Consider the following 22,805-nt stretch of genomic DNA (forward strand, 5'->3'; position numbering starts at 1 on the left):
ATGTGCCTGTGGTCCCAGCTACTGGGAGGATCGTTTAAGCCCAGGAAGCCAAGGCTTCAGTGAGCTGAGATTGCACCACTGCACTCCTGCCTGGGTGACAGAGTGAGACCTCAGCTCAAATAAATAAATAAACAAACAAACAAACAAACAAAGAAACCAAATTAAAGATTAAAGGACTCCAAAGAGCCACAATAATTAGATGCAATGCTTGATTTTTGTTTGGATTCTGGATCGGAAAAAAGTCAATGAATTGGATATAAAAACCATTATTGGGACAATAGGGGAAATTTGCATATTAGATAGTTTTACTGTATACTAGAAACAGTATTGTGTTCATGTTCTTGTCCCCGCCAATACTGATGAGCTCCCAAGGACTCAGATAGTTAAGATACTTAGCAGGCTGTCAGAGCCTTAAGAAGGTTCTGAGCCCAGGACTGAGGTAGGGGTTACTTCTGGCTGAGGGGATTAGCAAAGGCTTGTGAAGTGGCTAAAGCCGTGACCTGGATATTTCAGGACTCAAATCCACCCTCATTGGAATTCTCTGGGTGACCGCCCAGCCCCTTTGGCAGGACAGCCAGTCACAGGCCCTGACTGTGCAGGACTTCCTGCCTCTGCAAAGGCAGTGGGGGGCTGAGCGGGGTTCTACCGGGCTGGGTCCGGGCAGAAGTTTTTCCTCCCCTTCTCCGAGTTTGTCCTCCTCATCGGTCACTCCCACTCACAGCTTTAAGATTCTGGAGCCCAAGAACTGATTCTCCCTGGATCCATGGTCTGTGGATCCCAATGTTCTGACTGGAGACGGGGAGCCAGCGAGACCTGGGGCTCCAGGGTCTGCCCAAGGAGGTTGCTCATGGGGGCAGACCTCTAGAGCAGGATTTGAGGCCAGGCCAAAGAGGTTAGTTACTGATGGGGGCTGCACAAATTGGGGGTTGTGGAGGGACGCCAGCTGGGAGGGAGAGACTGGAGAAGGGGGTGTGTGGAGAGCCCAAGAGGAGGCCCAGGGGGAGGTGGGCAGGCACAGCCTCTGTTGAAGGAGTCTCTCTAGGGCTGCTGGGTCCTTCACCTGTCATTGTCAGGCCTGGAGAGCTGGCTCTTAAGGAAGCCAGGCCACACCTCAAGGGAAGATGGAGGTTACCGGAAGGTCATACCTAAAATTATGGGCAAAACCAGGGAGAGTTATGAATAGGCTGAGTTAGGGCTTGTGTTTACGCTAATCTGAGGCCTTGCTTGGATTTCTTTTTAACCTAAACCACAGGCAAATATTCCCCTTTAGGGAGAGAACTCGCCAACATCTATTTAACATCCGTTAACTGTTGAGAGCATCCACTGTGTGCCAGACGCTTCGGTACACACAGAAAGAAACCCAGAGATGGGTGAGATGCCCTTATAGGGAGATCTTCCTCCTCCCTTCCTCAGTCTCTCTCTCTCTCGCTCCCCTCTCTGAAGGCGGTTTAGCTTTGAGCTAAGTATACGTGGCCTTGGGAGTCAAACGGATTAGGACAACTCCGAGCTTTGTCACTGACCAGCTCAGTACACGTTCGAGCCATTTCTGTTTTTCAAGCCCGGTGTCCTAATCCGCAAAGCGCATATGATAGTAATATCTACCTCATAGGGCCACCTTAGGGATAAAATGAGAGAAGCCCCATAAAGAACTTAGTGTGGTATCTGGGCTCAATAAGGCATCAGCTATTTTTATTAGCCATTCAACAAACATTTTTTTCCTAGGACACAATCTGTGCCATAGAGAGTGCCAGATGCTGCCAGGGAGAGATAAATGAGACACCGTCAAGGATTCACAGTCTAGTTTGTTCACTCGTTGATTGATTTCATCAATAAATGTGTATCATGCCCTACGCTGAGCATTGGAGATGTCAAAGTATTAATAAAAGACACTGCCCCTGTCCACAGGTGGCTCACAGCCTGCTGGGAGAGACATTGCAACACAATATGATTGGTGGTGTGAAGAGAGAGAGCACATGGTACTGGGAGAGCTCAGAGCAGGGGTTGATCCAGTTCAGGGCAGGGCGATGGATTCACAAGACATTTTGGCAAAGCAGACCCAGCTTCCATGTTTCCCAGCTCACAGGTGCGCTCCTACACTAGGGCCTTTGTACTTGCTCTTCCCTCTGCCTGGAGCTTTCTTCCCCTAGGATGTCTCCATAACGTGCTCCTTCACCTCCTTCATGGCTTTACTCAAGTGTCACCTCCCCAGCAAGACCTTTCTCGGTCACCCTGTTTAAAGTGGCCACTCCAGGCCAGTGCGGTGGCTCATGCCTGTAATCCCAGCACTTTGGGAGGCCAAGGTGGGTGGATCACTTGAGGCCAGGAGTTCGAGACCAACCTGGCCAACGTGGTGAAACCCTGTCTCTACTAAAAATGCAAAACTTAGCCGGGCATGATGGTGCACGGCTGTAGTCCCACCTACTCGGGAGGCTGAGGCAGGAGAATTGCTTGAACCTGGGAGGCAGAGGTTGTAGTGAGCTGAGATTACACCACTGCACTCCAGCCTGGGTGACAGAGCAAGACTGTCTAAATAAATAAAGTGACCACTCCCACCATCAACAGTCCCCGTCCCCATCCCCAAACACACACACTCAGCACTCTACCCTGCTCCCTGCTTTATTTTTCTCCATTGCATCGATCACCACCTAACAAACTGTACATTTTACTTATTCGCTTGTCTATTTCTGTCTTCTCCCTCCAGAATGCAAGCTCTGCCATGAGGGCAGGGTTCTCAGCTGTGTTGCTCTTCGCTGTATCCCCAGGGTCTAGAACAGCATCTGGCACATAATAGGTGCTTGTTAAATAGTTATTGAATGATAAGTATGTTAAGTTTACAAAGATGAGTAGGCGTTGAGTAAGAGAAGAAAGGGAGGGAATAACAGATGAAAAGGGAAGAGGGGGAGGGAGAGAGAGAGAGGCAGAGAGAGAGAGAGAGAGAGAGAGAGAGAGATTGAAATTAGTGGGTTTAAGGAACTAAAAGCCTTCACATCTGGCTTCTTCCCAGGAATGTCTTAGGAGTGGTATAAGGCAAGGCTGGAGTAGGTGCGGGACCATGTTCTGTGAGGGGAGACAGGTGCCTCTGACTTGGGCGGATGTGCTATGTGCTGTTACAGAGGTTAGGAAGATTGACCCAGGAAAAAAGGAGGAAGCCATGAACTCTGCTGGGGAGGTATCTGGGAAGGTGTCTCAAAAGAGGAGGCACCTCCTCTTAGGCCCAGGGAAAGAGTTCCAATGTTATTCTAGACGTGACGGACATTCTGAAGGCCTGTTCCCACATCCCCTGTCTTAAGAGACAGAAACTAGGTTAGAAACTCTTCGGTGCTTGCACTGGTGGATTTCACTTTGCATTTGGTCCTCGTAGTGCCTAACGGGACCTCTGCCCACAAAATTGCTCAAGAAACATTTGCTGGGTTGGATTGGGATTGAGACAGGTGGAGTGGCCTTGAATTGCAGATGATTCAGGCTCGTGAGCCTGGAACCTTGGGCACCATCTGTGATCTTGCCAGGCAGAGTGACGGCTTTTCCTAGGGTTTCTCCCTCCTCAGAAAAAGAAGGGACATTACCATGTGGAAAAATAAGTAGGCTTTAACTAGTTAGAAAAAGAGAGTGGAGAGCATTTTAGGTGGAGGGAAAACAACAGAAACGAAGACAGAAAGGAAGGTTAGTTCATGGTAGATGTCTTAAGAGTGAACAGTTTAATGGATTACATTTTTCAAAGATAAAACATGTATTTGCTATGAAGTTGGTGTGTGGATTGCCTTCTTAGCCAAGGTTATGGTGAAAGTTGAAATTGAGCCTGTTATTAACCAATAGCTGTAACATATGTATAAGCTGCATGTGCATCCTAGGCTGACACCCAGATAGAATTAGTTGTGTGTATCTTTACAGGAAGCTGCCAATTTACAACCTGGCTGAAACCCACATGGGGCTGCTTCTACTTCCAGATTTAATTGGTTCATCAATCCCATCATTCTTTTATTCCACAAATAATTATCAGCCACCAGATATGAATTAGGGGTCGGGTGTGGTGGCTCACGCCTGTAATCCCAGCATTTTGGGAGGCTGAGGAGGGCGGATCACTTGAGGTCGGGAGTTTGAGACTAGCCTGGCCAACATGGTGAACCCCTGTCTCTATGAAAAATACAAATATTAGCCCAGTGTGGTAATCCCAGCTACTCAGGAGGCTGAGGCAGCAGAATCATTTGAACCCGGGAGGCGGAGGTTGCAATGAGCTGAGATCACACCACTGCACTCCCTGGGCGACAGAGGGAGACTCCATCTAAAAAAATATATATATATATATTTATACATATATTTATATAAAATAAAAATTTATATATATAAATATAAATATATATACACATACACACACACACACACACACATATATATAATATATATATTAGGCCCTCTGCTACCTGCTGATAATATCATAAAGCACAAGATGAACATGTTTCCTGCCCTCAGATACCTATATTCTAGGGGAAGGCATAAGGTACATGAGCCATAAACAAGTAAGTTAAAGAGAGTTAAAGATGATGGTCGGTGCCATGAAGGGGAAAAACAGGGTGACCTCGGGTAGGTAGTCAGGGGAGGCCTCCTGGAGAAGGTGGCATTTAAGGCGAGACCTGGAGGATAAAGAATCCAGGACTAAGTATTCTAGGCAGGGGGAGCAGGAAATGCAAAAGCTGTTGCTGGAAAAGCTCAGAGAGTTCAAGAATAAGTCAATTCCAGAGCACAAAATGTCAGACCCCGCGGGCATCCTGGAGCCCATCTGCTTCTCTCATACTGGTCATTGCTCTCGCAACATATCTGCACATGACTCCGACCTGCATAAAATGTTGTGGGGAGGGGGCCCTACAGGGCAGGGAGCACGAAATAGTTGACAGCTCTCTCCATGTTATGGAGCAACTGAAGGGCTCATGAGTTTTCTTTGTTTTTGAACCTTGACAAAATGTAATTTTAAAAACATTTTTTACAGGATGGAACCGAGGCTTCGTAACTGACAAAGCTGACTTCATGAGCTTTGACAGATCTCGTTTGCATTTTGGGTGTTTCCAACACTTAAAGATTAAGTTCCTTTTCCTGAGAAGTCGAGCGGGGGCATAGCCCACACACTCAGTGCCCACCTCCCATGTGACATTTCTTTTCCTAAAAAGTGGCAAATAAAAAGTGCCTTCCGGGGAGAGGAAACTCACCACTCCCAAGACAGCTCATTCAATTCCCAGGACACATGAGCTGTTAGAAAAACGTTCTTGCATCGAGCCAAAATCTGACTGCTTAGTGCGTCCGTGCCTGGTGGGTGTTTGTTCCGCAATCTGGAGCCGCATGGGACAGTTCTGATTCCTCCTACTCCCCACAGCCCTTCAGAGATTTGGAGACAGACTGGGTACCCCCAGCCACCTTCCAAACCCAAGTCAGCCCCAATTCCCTCTCTTCTGTCTCCTGTGATCCAGACACCTCCTAAGCCTGCTCACATGCAGGCCCAGGACCAGGCACATCCCTCCGGGTGTGGGCTGCTAGGAGCCCTTGTTCTGGGCACCACACTCCTGCTATCACCGCCAAAGACGACCACTGCTTCTGTGATGTGACTAGTACTGAGTTTGGGGGTCATGCATGTGATTGCTGAACTGTGTTACCCACCCTCTCCTTGTGCATTTCAGTTTTGGGGGTCTTTAGACAGGGCCTGTTCACTCTCTTCTTACTGAACTCAGTTTATCTTGCTCTTGATCAAGATCAGGACAAGATCAAGATCCAACCTCCTTAGCCTGACACCCAAGGGCCTTTGTGACCTACCCAGCTCCATCTCTTTGGCCAGTCCTTCCCACCATTCCTGAATTCCTACTAAACACTTGAAGAAAGTTTCCGCGCAGTCACTTGCGGGCATGTCCCACCATCCTGTTAAAAATAATCAACATTTGGCCGGGCGCAGTGGCTCACACCTGTAATCCCAGCACTATGGGAGGCTGAGACGGGTGGATCACGAGGTCAGGAGATTCAGACCATCCTGGCTAACACGGTGAAACCCCGTCTCTACTAAAAAAAAAAAACACACACACACACACACACACACACACACACAATTAGCCGGGCGTGGTGGCAGGCACCTGTAGTCCCAGCTACTTGGGAGGCTGAGACAGGAGAATGGCATGAACCCAGGAGGTGGAGCTTGCAGTGAGCCAACATGGCACCACTGTACTCCAGCCTGGGCGTCTCAAAAAACAAAACAAAACAAAATGAAAAAAAAAAAACCCCAGCATTTATTGAGACCTTGCTGTGTGCCTAAATACCTGCTGTGTATCGACTCAGAACATAGAGATGAGACAGGCAAAATTATTTACCCTATTATTCATGATGGTGAACTAAGGCACAGGGCAGTTAAGACACTTGCCAAAGGTCACACAGCTAATAAGTGGTGGTTCCAGGGCACCGGCACCATGCATTCAGCCACAGTCCATGGTGTGCAGCTTGTATTGGTTTATGAAGGCTGACCGAGATTCCTCCAGCAGAGAGCAAAAATTGTGAGGCAGACTGGACCTAAGACCGTAAGGGGTGGTTAAGGACTAGGGCAGAGTGAAACACATACCCTGTATATGGGGGCAGCTACTTCTCGCAATGGCCAGTTGTTGCCATGTAGGGGTCCAGACCAAGGATTGCTAGATCTTTTAAAGAGAAGCTGGAAATGGAAATGTGGAAATGTGGGTTTCTTTCTCTCTCTCTCTTTTTTTTTTTTTTTGACACTTACTCTCTCCCCTAAGCTGGTGTGCAGTGGTGCAACCTTGGCTCACTGCAACCTCCGCCTCCCGGGTTCAAGCGATTCTCCTGCCTTAGCCTCCCAAGCAGCTGGGATTACAGGTACTTGCCACCACACCCGGCTAATTTTAGTACTTTTTAGTAGAGACGGGGTTTCACCACATTGGCCAGGCTGGTTTCGAACTCCTGACCTCAATTCAGGCCTGCCTCGGCCTCCCAAAGTGCTGGGATTACAGGCGTGAGTCACTGTGCCTGGCCTAGGAATGTGGATTTCTGTCTAAGATCTCTTAGCATTTATACATTGGCAGCTAATTCCATTTTGTCTTTTTAAAGCACCGTGTAGACCAAGCAAAGCATTTCCTAGGGCTGTATGGAGCCCTGGCCTGAAAGTTTAAAACGAAAAATCCAGTTCTACTCATCAGCAATTATTGGAACACTGAGCCCACTTAACCAACTGTACCTCAGCTCTCAGTTTTCCACCTTGTTTATGAGGAAACCACGTGACACTCTGGTTAGAGGTCTTGTGAAAATCCCAATCATTATATCCTTATTGGGTCTCAACCCTTTTTTTGTAAAGAACATGGATTTGACAGACAGATGGGTCAGGTGTATGATTCTGGGTCCTCCTTTTACTAGCTGTGTGACCTTGGACGAGCTATGTAACATCTACTCCTCTGTTTCCCTGCTCACACACTGGGATCATAATGCCCCATGAGATTTTGTGAGAATTAAGGAATACCATGAATGCTGAACTTGCCTTGCACTTGTGGCATAGCAAATGTTCATTAAAGACTGAGTTCTCCCCTCATTCCTTTCTGAGCCATCAGCCTTGTAATCCCCTCCAACAGGAAATGCCAGAGTGGACAGCATATCAGATGAGTTCTATAACATTCCAGAGACAAGTAAGCTCCCTGTGGAAGGAGGGATCATGGAAGACTTCCTGGAGGAGGAGGACTTGATGTAGACTTTCTGCCAGTGAGCCCTGGGTAATCCTGTTCCATGTGCCAACAAACCATTTGACAAGGCCAGGGATATCTCAGCAGCTAGGGTTCTCAGGGTGAGGGAGTGTCCAGGTTTCCATGGCTACCCTTGGCAGGGCTTTAGCCCTGGGGCGAGCCTGCACGTGATAGACCCAGCAAATGACAGAGGACAAGTGTGTTTATGTGATGTTTAATTTGTTCTACAAATACTTCCTGGGGATCTATAATGGGTCAGACATTGTTCTAGGTGCTGGGATCAGAAATGGATCAGAGAAGAATTTTGCCCTCAACAGGCTTCCATTCAATTGGAAGTGGAAGTGGCTGGGGCATCTTTAATCACTGAAGTGTGAATGGTTGGATCCATTACCAAGAAAGGGGAACTGGGAAGGACTGAGTTTTGAGGGGACAGTGAGTTTAGTTCTGAGGTTCCCAAGGGTTATTGGGATAGAATATCAGACTCTATCTATCTATCTATCTATCTATCTATCTATCTATCTATCTATCTATCTATCTGTCTGTCTGTCTGTCTGTCTATCTATCTATCTATCTACCTACCTACCTGTCTATCTATCTGTCCATTTCTGTGTAATCATATTTGACGTGTGGACTGGGCAATGGGGTGAGAAGGGAGCTGGAGCCAGAGGAGTCATGCATTCACTCAGCAAACTCTTACTGAGCACCTACTATGTGCCAAGTGCTGGGTTACAGAGGTGAAGCAGACACAGAGCCTACCCTCATAGAGTTCTCAGTTTACTGGAAAGACATAATCACAATAATATTTATGGTAGTTACGACTTATTGAGCACCTACAGGGTGCCAGGCACTGTCCCGGCCCCTCTGCCTGACTTATCTCATTGAATTATCAGCGTTACTAAGCGAGGCTGGTTCTATGATTATCCTATTTTACTCAGATAAAACTGAGACCCAAAGAGGTGAAAAAGCTGGTTCAGGTGGACACAGGTGGTCACAGCTGAGATGCAGATTTGAATACACGTCTCTCCTACGTTGGATCTTGGATCTGACATTGTGCTTTCTCCTGGTTCCTGTATTCAGTCATTCCTTCATTAAGCATTGTTTGCTGAGTCAAAGCTGGGGCCAGACTGCTCTGTCCGGGACACCCCCGGATGCCTGCATAGAAATAAGAGCTAAATCCCTGAACTCAGATGAGCTCAGCCAGAGAGCGGCTGAGACAGAGAAGGGCAACCTTGTGAAGCCCCGAGGGAGAGAGAGAGTTTTGAGAAGGAGGAGGTGGACTTCGAGATGAGTGCCCTGAGGGACCGAGCGGGTGACCCCCAAGCTTGGGCTATGCCAGGCTTTGGGGGTCCCTGAGAGCAAGCTCAAGAATGCAGCAGATGCCAGGCAGCGAAGGGTTCAGAGTGGGGGATGATGAAGGGCAGGCTTCTCTGTTTAGAAATGTGGCTTTTCGAGAAAAAAAGAAGTAGAATTGTCACCAGAGGCAAGGGATTAGTTTTCTCCTTTTCGTGGCTTGGTTTTGTTTGGTTGAGAATGGCGGGGCAGGTGTGTGTTCATAGGTGGGGGAGGAAACTGGTTGAGAAGGAGAAATGAAAATACAGGACGGGGAGAGGATGCTTCCCCATGGCTCCGATCACCGCCAGACACCATCTATGTTCACTTCTGGCTTCACTATCTGTTTCCCACCAGCCACAAGGGCAGCTCTGGAAAGGCACAAGTTCTGTCTCATTCACTGTGGGATCCCAGTGCCTGGCACACAGTAGACACTTCATAAATACTTTTGGTATTGAGTTGAATTCACAGGGTTCTTCTGGGAGCCCAGTTGTTAGTCCTAGGAAGAGAAGGATTCATGGGGGCCTTAAGGAGGGACTTCTCTCTGATGCTACCATGACAAGAGAGAGGGAGAGAAAAAGAATAGAACAGCAAGGAGAGGCAGGAGCCAAAAATCCAAGTCTTTGGCGGGGTACAGTGGCTCATGCCTGTCATCCCAGCACGTTGGGAGGCATGGGTGAGAGGATCACTTGACCCCAGGAATTCGAGACTAGCCTGGGCAACATGGTGGGACCCCAACTCTATAAAAAATGCACAAAGAGACTGGGCGCAGTGGCTCACGCCCATAATCCCATCACTTTGGGAGGCCGAGGCGGGCAGATCACGAGGTCAGGAGATCGAGACCATCCTGGCTAACATGGTGAAACCCCATCTCTACTAAAAATACAAAAAATTAGCCGGGCGCGGTGGTGGGCCCCTGTAGTCCCAGCTACTCGGGAGGCTGAGGTGGGAGAATGGCATGAACCCGGGAGGCGGAGCTTGCAGTGAGCCGAGATCGCGCCACTGCACTCCAGCCTGGGCGACAGAGTGAGACTTCATCTCAAAAAAAAAAAAAAAAAAAAAAAAAATTAGCCAGGCATGGTGGTGCCCACTGTAGTCTCAGCTACTCGAGAGGCAGAGGCAGGAGGGAGGATGGCTTGAGCCCAGGAGGTGGAGGCTGCAGTGAGCTGTGATTGTGCCTTTGCACTCCAGCCTGGGGGACAGAGACAGACCCTGTCTCAAAAAAAAAAAAAAAAAAAAAAAAAAAAAAATCCAAGTCTTCTCAAAAAAGTGTGTGTGGGGTGGTGGGGTGAGGGGCGGAATTAACAGAAGCAGAAAATGGAGAATACTAGTAGGTACCTATGTCTTGTGAAAACACTCTAGAAGGTGAGCTGTCATTGATTTATTAGCATTACTCTGCATTTGCTATGGCTCTAAGCTATACATGTATAAATTCATTTAATCCTAACAACAGCTCTCCGAGGCAGGTGAGCTTCAGTCAGTCCTGAGGCACTGTGGCCAGTGGTGAGGAAGCCAGGATTTGAACCCAGGACTTGGAGCTGATACAGAACCTGTGATGTTACCCACTGGGCCACACACTTCCCCAACTGACATGAGTTTATATACCTTATTTTTATGTTTATGTATTCATTTATTCATTAATAGAGACAGGGGTTTGCTGTGTTGCTCAGGCTAGAGTGCAGTGGTGTGATCATAGTTCACGGCAACCTTGACCTCCTGGGCTCGGGCCATCCTCCCACCTGAGCCTCCCAGGGTGAGCCGTTGTGCCTGACCCACCTGTGCCTTGTTTTATATGGTACATTCCTCACCAGGAGCCTCTGTGGCTGGAGGGGCTCATAATTCTCACATTTTACATGAAGAATAGAGAAGTGTAGTGACTCGCCCAGGCTCACACAGATACTAAGTGGCTGAGCTGGGACTCCAGCTTGCATCTCTCTAACTGCAAGCCTGGCACTTTCCCCTTCCCTGAGGGAAGACCTGTAGGAAGTTGGCACGGAATCAGGTGCCAAAAAAGGGCTACCACCTGGACGTGGCAGGCAACGTTCTGTGGTGTTTCTACAGGCATCTCCTGAGTCACCCCAGCTCAGGAACGGGGCAGAAAAAGTTGGGGGTTGGCAAGTTAGGAACAATAGGAAGAGGACGGGGACAAAGCTTCAAGTCCGCGAGTGGGGCTGCCTGTCCTCCCTGGCCGTTCCTGGGTTGAGGCTGAGCGAGACAGGATGAAATCTGAGCAGGAGCCCAGGGCTGGGGGACTTGGCAAAGACCCAGTGTGGTGGGTGGGAGGGAGGCCGTGCCCTGGAGGGGGATTCCAGGGTTCCTGTTCTTGGCGGGGAAGAGCCCTGGATCGTGGGTGGCCCAAGCCCGACTGATCACCATCTCTCCTGATAGCCACCTGGGCACTGTGACCTGTTTCAGAAAACAGCTGCTTCTGTGGCGGTAATCCCAGCACTTCGGGAGGCTGAGGTGGGTGGATCACTTGAGGTCAGGAGTTCGAGACCAGCCTGACCAACAGGGTAAAACCCCGTATCTACTAAAAATACAGAAATTAGCCAGGTGTAGTGGCGTGCACCTGTAATCCTAGATACTTAGGAGGTTGAGGCAGGACAATTGTTTGAACCAGGGAGGCAGAGGCTGCAGTGAGCTGAGATAGGACCACTGCCCTCCAGTCTGGGCGAAAGAGCGAGATTTCGTCTCAAAAAAAAAAAAAAAAAAAAAAAAAAAAAAAACAACCAAAAGAAACAAATTCTGAGTACACAGTGGAAAACATTCCCCAGGGGTCATGCCAGGGTGAGGGGAAGTAGAGCTTCGTATGCGAGTTACCAGGAATCTTGGAGCTGGCCCACGCAGGAGTGTGGGAGGCAACAGAGAGGTCCTTAAAACCAGGCGGGCCCAGCCCTGGCCTCTTCCGCGGGCCTGAGGACGGAGAAAAGGTCTCACTGGTGAGGAATCTCATCTTTGGGGCTGCTTTGCCTGAGGGAGGTGCAGAGAGCAGGGCCAAGAGAGGGGCTATGAGAGGAAACACCTGTCCCCCTTGGTCAGGGGAGCAGGGCCTGGAGAGGGGTGAACCCCCATCACCTCCCTCACAGAGAGCAGGAGGTGTCCGTGATGTGAGGCTCCGCACTGTGCATTCTTTCCAGCCAGGAGACGTGAACTGGGAGGTCCTGGAGCTGCTGCATGTGGACTTGGGGGACCCATCCCTTGGCGACCTCGCCACGTCCCAGCCTCCACATCTTCCTTTGGGCTGTCCATCTCTATTCTCTCCCCTCTCATTACTGCAACCGCTGCCCTCCTCCGAAATTCTCTCGCGGCTATGCACTTCCTCTCTGTGGTGGTTTGATTAAAATAGCTCAGCCCACATCCTCCTCCTGGGGCCCACTTTGGGCTCTACTGAGTGGAGTGGCTGTCCACTCTTCAGGGCAGCCGCTCCACGCCTCTGCCACCACCACCATGAAACTGCTTTTTCACTCTTTCCAGGGTGTTCTCAAATGCACCTGGGAGGCTGGTTTTCTCCAGGTATGGGGAGGCCAACAGATCAAGAAATGATTGCCATTTAAAAGATAGCTTGTTATTTACAGCTCCCAGAAGAGTGCGTGATTCCCACCCAGGGACACGCAGGAAGTGCCAGGTCGGCAGGTCAGGAGGAGCCTTGGGAAGCATCGCCCAGGGCCTTTGCTGTGATCTTTGGGAAAGGCTGGTAGGGCAGGAGACACAGTTTAGGACTGGCCAGTTTGAATCAGGTCAGCGGGACTCCAGGCTTCCCTACTTGTCCAGTGTCTGGCCCTGGGGTGATTTAGGGCAGGAGAAACCTTGGCTTAGAGTGTGAGGGTAAGGGAAAGGTGGCCTGGGTGTGCCAAGGGACTGGCTGTGTCAGCAGTGGGATGTATCCATACAGGCCTCAGCATCCTCAGTTCTTGCCTCCTCAGAAGAAAGAATTCTCACGCCTGTAATCCCAGCACTTTGGGAGGCCGAGGTGGGTGGATCACGAGGTCAGGAGATTGAGACCATCCTGGCAAACATGGTGAAACCCTGTCTCTATTAAAAATACAAAAAGTTAGCTGGGCATGATGGCGGGCACCTGTAATCCCAGCTACTTGGGAGGCTGAGGCAGGAGAATCGCTTGAACCCGGAAGGTGGAGGTTGCAGTGAGCCGAGATTGTGCCACTGCACTCCAACCTGGTGACGGAGTGAGACAAAAGAAAGAATTTGACTGAGGGGCATAAGGCAGAAGGAGAGACTGAGGCAAGTTTCACAGCAGAAGTGAAAGCTTATTAAAAAGCTTTAGAGTAGCGATGAAGGGAAGTAAAGTATACTTGGAAGAGGGGCCAACCAGGTGACTTGAGAGATTCAGGGGTTCTGTTTGACCTTTGACTTGGGGTTTTATACATTGGCATACTTCCGGGGTCTTGTTTTCCTTATCCGCCCACCTGCTAGCACTTGGGAGGGAGCATGCGCAGTGTGTTTACTGGAGTTGTACGCGTGTTCCCTTGAGGCATTCTTCTCTTACCAGCCGAACATCCCTAGCAGGTCCTATACCAGTTCAACTCTGCCATTTTGCCTCTTCATGCGCATGTGTGAGCCTACTCACCCAATACCTGAGATCTGACTGGAAGCGACTGACCACCAGCTTCAGGTGTTCCTGTGTATTGGGAGACTGCCTTTCCCTGGTGCTGGCTGTGACCAGTTATTATTTTAGAGAGACGGTTAACAACTGCCTGCCCATCGCCTGATGGTTGCCTGACATTCCTGTCCTGCTCCTGTCTGACCAGCTACCTACTGTCACAGTCGGTCTGCAGGTGAAAGGCACGCTCACAGAGGAGCCATGTGAGGTGTCTAGGAATTAACTAGCCCTGGAAGGAGCAGGCTGTCTCTGGCCTCCAAGATGTCAAAGCGTCCTAAAATACAGAAAATCGAAAGCATGTTTAGTGCCCAGGGATGCTCAGAGGCAGTGGAGTGTAGAGTCAGTCAAGGAAATAGATTGACAGTCCTGGTCACTTAATCTGCCTGAGCCTCAATTTCCTTATCTGTAAAATCAACAACTGTTATTCATTCAACAAGTGGCTGTTTAAAAGGACAGACTCCAGGCCTGCCAAGGTCATTGATGGGTTTAGAGAGATAGCACGTAGTGTTTGGCACACCAGAGATGCCCAGGGAGTGGCAGTTGGTGTCACTGTGCTGCAGGCTCCAGGGAGCGGCAGAGGAAGATTGGTGTGGAATGGTGGTGTCTAGGGCCATTTCTTTGGCTGTTTGGAGCCCTTGGAGCAGAGGCTATGGGTGGACAGAACCCTCAGGAATGTTCTTGGGATTCAGAGTTCCTGCCGGACAAGGGTTGTCATGCAGGCCAGCTGTGGACAGAACCCTCAGGAATGTTCTTGGAACTCAGAGTTGCTACTGGACAAGGGCAGGAGCCCCGGGGAGTCTGAGGCATATTTGGAGGCCAGGTCTTGGGAGGTGCCAGGGGTTCAGGGAGAGCTCTGGCACAAGCGACCATTCAACTCAGGGACTTGAGACAACAGAGCACTGAAGGGGAGAGCCCCAGGCCTGCCCAGCTGTGGACAAACAAGGACTTTGGATCCTGGGAGGAAGGGAATCAGGCAGCTGCTGGTAAGGAACCTCTGAGAAGCCAAATTAGAATCAGGTGCTGGCCTGAGACACATGGAATTTCCTGGACTCTAGGCTGGCAATGGCTGTTTTTACCAAAGACAGATTCTAAGGAGTGAAGCCAAGGGCTCTGGCCTGAGAGGTAGAGCACGAGAAGGAACAAGCACAGACCCCTCAAAGGATTCATGCCTCTGGGAAGCGAGGTTGTGTGGTGCAGTGAGGGACACAGAAGGACGGGGCTGAAATCCGGCCTCCACTGCTTAATGGCTCTGTGACCTCTGGCAAGGTCCCGGAGCTTTCTGAGCCTCAATTTTCCCAGTGGCAAAATGAAGACAGTGATACCTACCCTGCAGCACTCTCATGAACCCCCAGTGTTGACTTATTCTTTAGGTAGACATAGTGCCTGGGTCCCAGGAGAATGTCTTAATTTTATAAATTCTTTCAAAATCAAGAGGAAAGAAATGAACATAATAATAATGAATATATAATAATAAATCCAGCTTGGATTATGTTTTTCTTTATACCAACATAGTTGTCAAAAATAATCATGTGAATATAGAGATAAATATAAAGATATAGCAGAAAGATACCTGCAAAGGCAAAAGCGCTTGGGGCCCATAAGAGACATAACCAGGCCCTGAAAGCCACTGGCACATTGTGGGTGCCCAGGCTTCACGGCTGAGCACCTACCTTGGGCCAGGCACTATTCTCAGTGTTAGAATAGAGGGGTGCATCCGCCCAGCCTCTGCCTGCAAAGAACCATCAGGGTAAACATCCTTGAAAACAGGCAACTACAGCACCGTGAGCTAAAACGAGTATGAGACATAGAATCATCGGCTTTCCTTCTGCCCTCCTGCTGTGGGCGTCAAGTGCTGTCTGTCCAGGAATTTTTTTCTTCCGTCTTGCATCTTTCATCAAAGGCTGTGTCTAGGTTATATCAAGTCCTGCTTCTCCATGTATGCCACCAAATCTCCATTTAAGAATCCTGCCCATTCTCTGGTCCCTTTTAGCCATTTTGCCAACAGGGTGAGTATGTCTGGGGTGTTTGTGGTTAAGAGTGCACTGGTAGCAGGGACAGTGTACCTGCAAATGCTTCCATTATCCCCTCTGCCTCCAGGGCCCTCCATGGACCTATAGTTTTTTTGCCTCATCTTTTCTGGCTGGACTCACCTTGTTTATTGCCCACCATGATGGAGAGTGGAATAGGCGGGGCCTGGTGGGGAGCCGGGGTGGGATCTGAATGGGCCACGGGGGCGTTGCCTGATAGACCTGTCGTGGGATGTGTTTTCTTTTCCAGAACCCTAGAGATGAAGGGCTTCCTCCCACTGGCTTGGTTCCTGGCTTGTAGTAAGTGCTGGCCCCATGACCTCCGAATGAACTTCTACCCCATGGGAGTAACAGGGTGGTGAAAAGGACACCAGCCATTGAGGTTGTAGAGACTTGGGTTTGAATCTTGGCTCTGCACTGACTTCATAGACGTCAGCAGGAACCTTCATGCCTCCGAGCCTCTGCTTCCTCATCTGGCACGGGCTAATGCAGTCCATGCTTAAGGCATAAGGCTGTGGCAGGGTCCTAGGAGATATTGTACCTCAGCTGTGTAAAGGTTGTGGACATGGAGGTTATGTGGCTGGCAAATGTATGAGGCAGATATTTTCCTTGTATGCAAATAAGATTTTAAAAATCCCCAAATCAATCCAAATAAAAATCAAAACTCTTATCTAAATGTCCCAGCCTATGATTCCTGGGTCATTCTCAGCTCAGGCTTGTCCAGCTGGGAAGTGACTGTACAGATGGCTTTAGTCCCATCCTGCAGCCCCGTGACCGTATATACAACAACCCCCTGACAGGCTGTCCTGCTCTTTGATGTCTTGCCAGATCGCTGGAGATGCCGGGAGGAGCTGGAGGCCTGGTGCAGGGAGAGCCTTGGGCTCGCTGTGAAACCCTGGACAGGGCACCTTTTCCCTCCATGCCTCAGTTTCCCATTTGTAAGATGAGGGAACTGGCTTCAGCGATTTTTAAGAGTCCTATCCTGCTTTTAGATTCTCTGCCTTATGTTCTAAAGGGTGTGAGGGGAGGGAGTGGTGGGGCAGAGGGATGTATTGCCAAGAGAGACAAGAAACTCCTGTCTTCTGCTTCATGCAGATACATTATGAATTACACCTTATGCGTCATGGTCACTTACTTTGTGTCTGCTACCGTGCTCAAAATTTACACACTTAATCTTATTTTAACCCTCATGATAACTCCAAGATGCAGCTGCTAATTTTGGGTCGCCGTTTTCCAGATGATGAAACTGAGGCTCTGACTCCATTCAATACCATACTTTGAATTAGTGGCACAGCCAGGATTTGAACCCAGGTCTGCTCATTTTTCAATTCCAAACTCTGAACCAATTCTCCATACTGCTTGCACCTCCCTTCCCACTAATTGAGAGAATAAAAAAGAGACACACAGGTCCGTCCCTCCAAGCCCTGGGTGGGAGAAAAGGTAGGAGATGTTGGGCAGTGGGCCTAAAGCAGGGCTGGGCTGCCTGGGTGTCACCTGGGGACATGGGCTATCTTCCAGGTGTGCCTGCTGTGCAAGGAGGCTTGCTGGACCTAAAATCGATGATCGAGAAGGTGACAGGGAAGAATGCCCTGACAAACTATGGCTTCTACGGCTGTTACTGTGGCTGGGGCGGCCGAGGAACCCCCAAGGATGGCACTGATAGGTGAGCTGATTGCTATAACTGCCCTTTGGGCTCCAGGCTCTGCACCCATGTTTTCTTGTTCAATTACATATCAGTTCTGGAAGATGAGTATTAAAGTACCATTTTACAAATAAGAAAACTGAGTCTGAAAGAAGTTAGCCGGCAATCCCAAGATCTCAGTGGCCTAAGGTGTCAGTTGGTCGACTGTGGCGTAACAAGTGGTCCTCAATGTAGTAGCTTATACAGCACTGGTCATTTACTATGCTTATGAATCTGCCATTTGGGTAGGGCTTGTGGGGGTGGCTTGTCTCAGCTTCAGCTTGGACAACTGGGGCTGGACAATCCACCTTCCAGATGGCTCACTCCTATGGCTGGCAAGTGGTCAGCATCTCCTGGCGTAGGAGCGGGTCAGAGGCCTCAATTCCTGTCACTTAGGCCTCTCCAAGGATGTTCAGGATTCCTCCCAGCATGATGACTCTTGGGTTGCAAGACTGAGTGTCCCCAGACTGCAAGACCAAAGAGTATGCTGTTTTATGGTCAGCCTCAGAAATCCCATTGTGTCACTTACACTGTCCTCTTGGTCAAGACAGTCACAAAGGCTTTAAGAGGGAGGGGATCTAGAGTCCACCTCATGATCGGGAAGTGCTAAAGTTCTAGAAGAATGTGTGAAATGGGAGATTTTGTTCCTTGGAAAGCATACCCAGCTGGGTTAACAATTCCGATACTGCTAGACATATATAAAGGAAAGGGATGATTAAGCAAATGAAGGACAGATGGTTGGGGCCAAGTTTCCCACTGTTGGAGTGGGATAAGCCAGGGCAGGAAGCCAGAATGATCCATGTGCAAAAGGACTAGAGTTGGAGATGTCAGTATGGACTCCTGTTTAGCTTATTGTAGATGCAGATGTTTACATGTGGAAGTATGCATAGGTAGCAGTATGCATAGATAGCGTGGATATATTAGTATCATACTAATATAAGATGTAAGTAATAGGAGAAAATGGTGTTTCCTCTGTTAGATCTTCTCAGTTTTTCTGTAAACCAAGAATACTTTTTATGTGCAATCTGCTACACCTAACATACAGTCATCCCTCGGACTGGTTCCAGGACCCCTGTGAATATCAAAATCTGCAGATGCTCTAGTCCCTGATATAAAATGGCACAGTATGTGCATATAACCTGTGTGATCATATACTTTTTTTTATACACATGGGCAAATAGAAACATTCTTTTGCTATCAGTGGAGAGGGTCTAAAAGAAATGACACCCCAGTAGCAACAAGCACACTTAATGCCTAGATCTAGTTTCCAATGTCATTCTTCAATAGAAGGCCCCTTCCAAGTCATATATATATATATAAATATAAATTATATATAATATAAATTTTATATATATACATATTCATATATAGCCAGGGTTCCTTGAAGAAATGGCCAATTCTAGGACCAAGGCAGGAAATATACAAGATGAACCTGGAACTTCTTTTAGTGCCAAAAAGTAAGGAAGTGCTTAAATAAACACAAACAAAATGAAAGCCCACATTGATGGGGATGTGACAAGGGGCACCTGTGCCGACTGAAAGAGCCCCCAGTGTACACTGGAACAATTTAGCAACAAAATAACCCCAAACTCCAGTCTTATGAGAAAAAAGAATATCAGACAAATCCCAATAGTGGGCATCTTATAAAATATCTAACCAGTACCCCTCAAAACAGTCAAAAACAAGGAAAGTGTGAGGAACTGCCACAAACAAGAGGGGCCTAAAGAGACAAGACAATGGGCCAGACACGATGGCTCATGCCTGTAATCCCAGCACTTTGGGAGGCCGAGAGGGGTGGATCACCTGATCACCTGAGGTCAGAAGTTCAAGACCAGCCTGACCAATGTGGAAAAACCCCATCTCTACTTAAAATTTACAAAATTATCTGGGCATGGTGGCGCATGCCTGTAATCCCAGCTACTCAGACGGCTGAGGCAGGAGAATTGCTTGAACCTGGGAAGCAGAGGTTGCGGTAGTGAGCTGAGATCACGCCATTGCACTCCAGCCTGGGCAATGAGAGCAAAACTCCATCTCAAAAAAAAAAAAAAAAAAAAAAGAAGGACAAGACAATGAAATGTAACATGGCATCCCCAGTGGGATCCTGGGACAGAAAAACGACATTAGGTTAAAAACTAGGGAACTCTGATTACGGCTTTTTTTTTTTTTTTTTTTTTTTTTACAATTAGTAAGATAATAATGATGTACTATTATTTAGTGAATAATTTTCATTAATAATGTATCAATATTGGTTCACTAATTCTAACAAGGGTATCATACTAATATAAGATGTTAGTAATAGGAGGAACTAGGTGTTTCCTCTGTAAGATCTCAATTTTTCTGTAAACCAAGAAAACCTTTTATATGCAGTCTGCTACATCTAACATACAGTCATCCCGTGGACTGGTTCCAGGATCCATCCCCGTGGATACCAAAATCTGCAGATGCTCTAGTCCCTGATATAAAATGGCATAGTATTTGCATATAACCTATGTGATTGTATCCCCCCAAGCTTTTTTTTTTTTTTCTTTGAGACAGGGTCTCAGTGGTTACCCAGGCTGGAGTGCAATGGTGCGATCTCAGCTTACTGCATCCTCGACCTTCTGTGCTCAGGTGATTCTCCCACCTCAGCCTCCTGAGTAGCTGGGACTACAGGCGCGTGCCACCATGCCTGGCTGATTTTTTGTATATTTTTAAGTAGAGACAGGGTTTCACCATGTTGCCCAGGCTGGTCTCAAACTCCTGGACTTTAGCAGTCTGCCTGCCCTGGCCTCCCAAACTGCTGAGATTATAGGCGTGAGCTACTGCGCCCGGCTGTGATCATATACTTTAAATCATTTCTAGACTACTTGTCATAGCTGATACAATGTAAATGCTATGGAAGTTGTTGTTGTATTGTTTGGGAATAATGACAAGAAAAAAGTATGTACACGTTTAGTACAGACACAAGAAATTAGGCCTGCTTACATTTTCCATCCATATTGGTTGATCCACAGATGCGGGACCTGTGATATGAGAAGTTTATTTCTGGCTCACATAACAGTTCAGTATGAATCACACGTTGGCTCCTCCCATCTTGTAGTTCTGCCATCACCTATGGCCTCGGAATCCTCAGAACGCTGGGTCATCTCCATCCAGCCAAAGGATGGAGGCAGAGGGACAGTGGAGTAAAGTGTGGGAGGTTTGTCTGGGCAGGTCTGGAGGTGGAGTGCATTAATTCCACCTACCTCACCGGCTGGGACCAAGTCATGTGGCCACACCTACCTGCAAGGGAGGCTGGGAAATGTAGTCTAATCACGAGACCAGGAGGAAAACGAGGGTCCATGACCTGCTGGCTGGAAATGAGGAACAGGAAATTACTCAGTCACACTACAAGGTCCTCTCTGCCACATCGCGTCCACCAAGGTGGCCTCTGCTAAAGTGACATGGTTGAATTTTTGCTTCTATTAGGGATGGGGGTCAGGAGGGCATCCCTCCCACTTGGGATCTAAGTCTCTTGCATGGACAGGTGCTGTTGGGTGCATGACCACTGCTATGGGCGGCTGGAGGAGAAGGGCTGCAACATTCGGACACAGTCCTACAAATACAGATTCGCATGGGGCCTGGTCACCTGCGGTAAGGCTGGGGCTTCCCGTTCAGGCCATTGGAAGAGCACCAGACTTTAAGTTCAGCTGCCCTAGAGGACAGCCAGCCTGTATCTTGTTGAGGGAGGAGGGGTTGGGTACAGAACTGGGATGAGAGGAGCAGGATTACTGCGGCTATATCAGTCCCCCAGGGTAGGGCTGAAACATCTTAGCATCCACCGGGTGCAAATGCTTGACATGCTTCCTTTTCCTTGATTCCCCCCAAATATACCTGTAGAGTAGGTTTAGTCTCCTCCATTTTAGACATCAGGAAACAGAAGCTTGAAGGCCTGCCAGTGCACACAGCACGATTCAGGCTCAAGGCCTCTGAGTTCAAGGCTAAGTCGGGGGATGGTTCTGCTCTGTGAGAATGAGAGTTCCTCCAGAGCAGCAGCTGCCTCCATCATCAGACTGGGAGTCCCCCGGAGGAAGGAAGGTGCTTCCTCTATCAGACTGGGAACTCCCTGAGGGCAGGAACTGTCTCTTGAACTGAAACCTCACCCTGAGCAGCAGCTGCGCCCCTTCCATCAGATTCTCTATTCCCCTGATTTAGGAGCCATGCCTCTTTCATCAGGCTGAAAGCTCCTTGGAGCAGGAGGTCCATGGGGTCTCTGCTGAGACTGGAGCATGCTCTTCCCGCCCTCATTCTGCTCTTGGTGTCCTGTTGCAGAGCCTGGGCCCTTCTGCCATGTGCAGCTCTGTGCCTGTGACCGGAAGCTCGTCTACTGCCTCAAGAGAAACCTATGGAGCTACAACCCGCAGTACCAATATTTTCCCAACATCCTCTGCTCCTAGGCCTCCCCAGCGAGCTCCTCCCAGACCAAGACTTTTGCTCTGTTTTTCTACAACACAGAGTTCCGACTCTGCTGGATTCCTGAGAGAGGCTCCTAAGTCACAGACCTCAGTCTTTCTCGAAGCTTGGAGGACCCCCAGGGCCACACTGTACCCTCTAGCAAGTCCCCGGAGAGTGACTCTGGTCACAGGACTTGGTAGGGTCCCAGGGTCCCTAGGCCTCTACTTCTGAGGGCAGCCCCTCTGGTGCCAAGAGCTCTCCACAAACTCAGGGTTGGCCATGTCTCTTTTCTTCTCTGAAGACAGCGTCCTGGCTCCAGTTGGAACACTTTCCTGAGATGCACTTACTTCTCAGCTTCTGCGATCAGATTATCACCACCGCCACCCTCCAGAGAATTTTTACACAGGAAGAGCCAAATTGACTCTCTAAATCTGGTGTATGGATATTAAATAAAATTCATTCTCAAGGCTAATAAAAACCACACAGACATTTTCCTCTGCTGTGGGGGATCGCTGGTGCCTCCTTCTCTGCCGCTGGGGTAATAAACCCAAAGTTATCTACGTTATCTCAGAGACAGAAAAGAAGATTAGTAAATGCAGGGTTTTCTGGGATGAGCTTCAGGCTTTCTCTTGGGCTTATTTCCTTAAACCTTGGGGTCCTCTCCAGTGTTGGGTCTCATTCTTCCTCGATGGGGTGGGGGAAAGATAACTGGTGATTACGCCAGCTTCAGCTTCCAGGCCAGAGAGGGTGGCATTGAGATCCCAGTGCTGGTTTCTTCAGCTGTGTGGTCTTGGACCCATTACTGAACCTCTCTGACTTTCAGTCTATTTGAGAAAGAAACCGTCTTGTTCCTTGCAATGTAAAATGAGACTTCTAAAGCCCACCTTGATGCTGATATGGGGGATGCTAAGATTCTAGGATTTCACACAGCAGGAATTTGTTTTAAATAGGTGTCAGCTATGGGGTTTATTTTTTTACAAAGTAAGGACATTTAAAAAACCAACCCGTCTATCAATTCACAAAAGAAA

The 22,805-nt window shown here is 48.6% G+C and overlaps 1 protein-coding gene across 2 annotated transcripts; it reads left to right on the top strand.

Annotated features, from left to right (window-relative positions):
• Positions 1–615: 615 nt before the first annotated feature.
• PLA2G5 (phospholipase A2 group V) lies at positions 616–22,270 on the top strand. Of its 2 annotated transcripts, XM_050793448.1 has the most exons (5): positions 616–892; positions 15,934–15,983; positions 17,202–17,346; positions 20,870–20,976; positions 21,655–22,270. In XM_050793448.1, exons 2-5 carry the CDS (start codon positions 15,944–15,946, stop codon positions 21,777–21,779), a joined length of 417 nt encoding a protein of 138 aa, XP_050649405.1. In that variant the 5' UTR covers positions 616–892; positions 15,934–15,943; the 3' UTR covers positions 21,780–22,270. The 2 variants fall into 2 exon arrangements, 1 of the variants encoding a protein (XP_050649405.1); XR_007726390.1 differs by lacking the exons at positions 15,934–15,983; positions 17,202–17,346; positions 20,870–20,976; positions 21,655–22,270 and adding an exon at positions 1,723–1,921.
• Positions 22,271–22,805: the final 535 nt, after the last annotated feature.

The sequence above is a fragment of the Macaca thibetana genome, chromosome 1 (assembly GCF_024542745.1).
Source record: "Macaca thibetana thibetana isolate TM-01 chromosome 1, ASM2454274v1, whole genome shotgun sequence".
Classification (NCBI taxonomy): Eukaryota; Metazoa; Chordata; class Mammalia; order Primates; family Cercopithecidae; genus Macaca; species Macaca thibetana.

What these genes read in the sequence shown, in the direction of transcription:
- PLA2G5 (XM_050793448.1), top strand. Translation starts at nt 15,944, where the DNA reads ATGAAGGGCTTCCTCCCACTGGCTTGGTTCCTGGCTTGTA. An exon ending in GGCTTGGTTCCTGGCTTGTA is followed by an intron (nt 15,984 to 17,201) that starts GTAAGTGCTGGC and finishes GCTATCTTCCAG; the next exon opens with GTGTGCCTGCTGTGCAAGGA. An exon ending in ATGGGGCCTGGTCACCTGCG is followed by an intron (nt 20,977 to 21,654) that starts GTAAGGCTGGGG and finishes GTCCTGTTGCAG; the next exon opens with AGCCTGGGCCCTTCTGCCAT.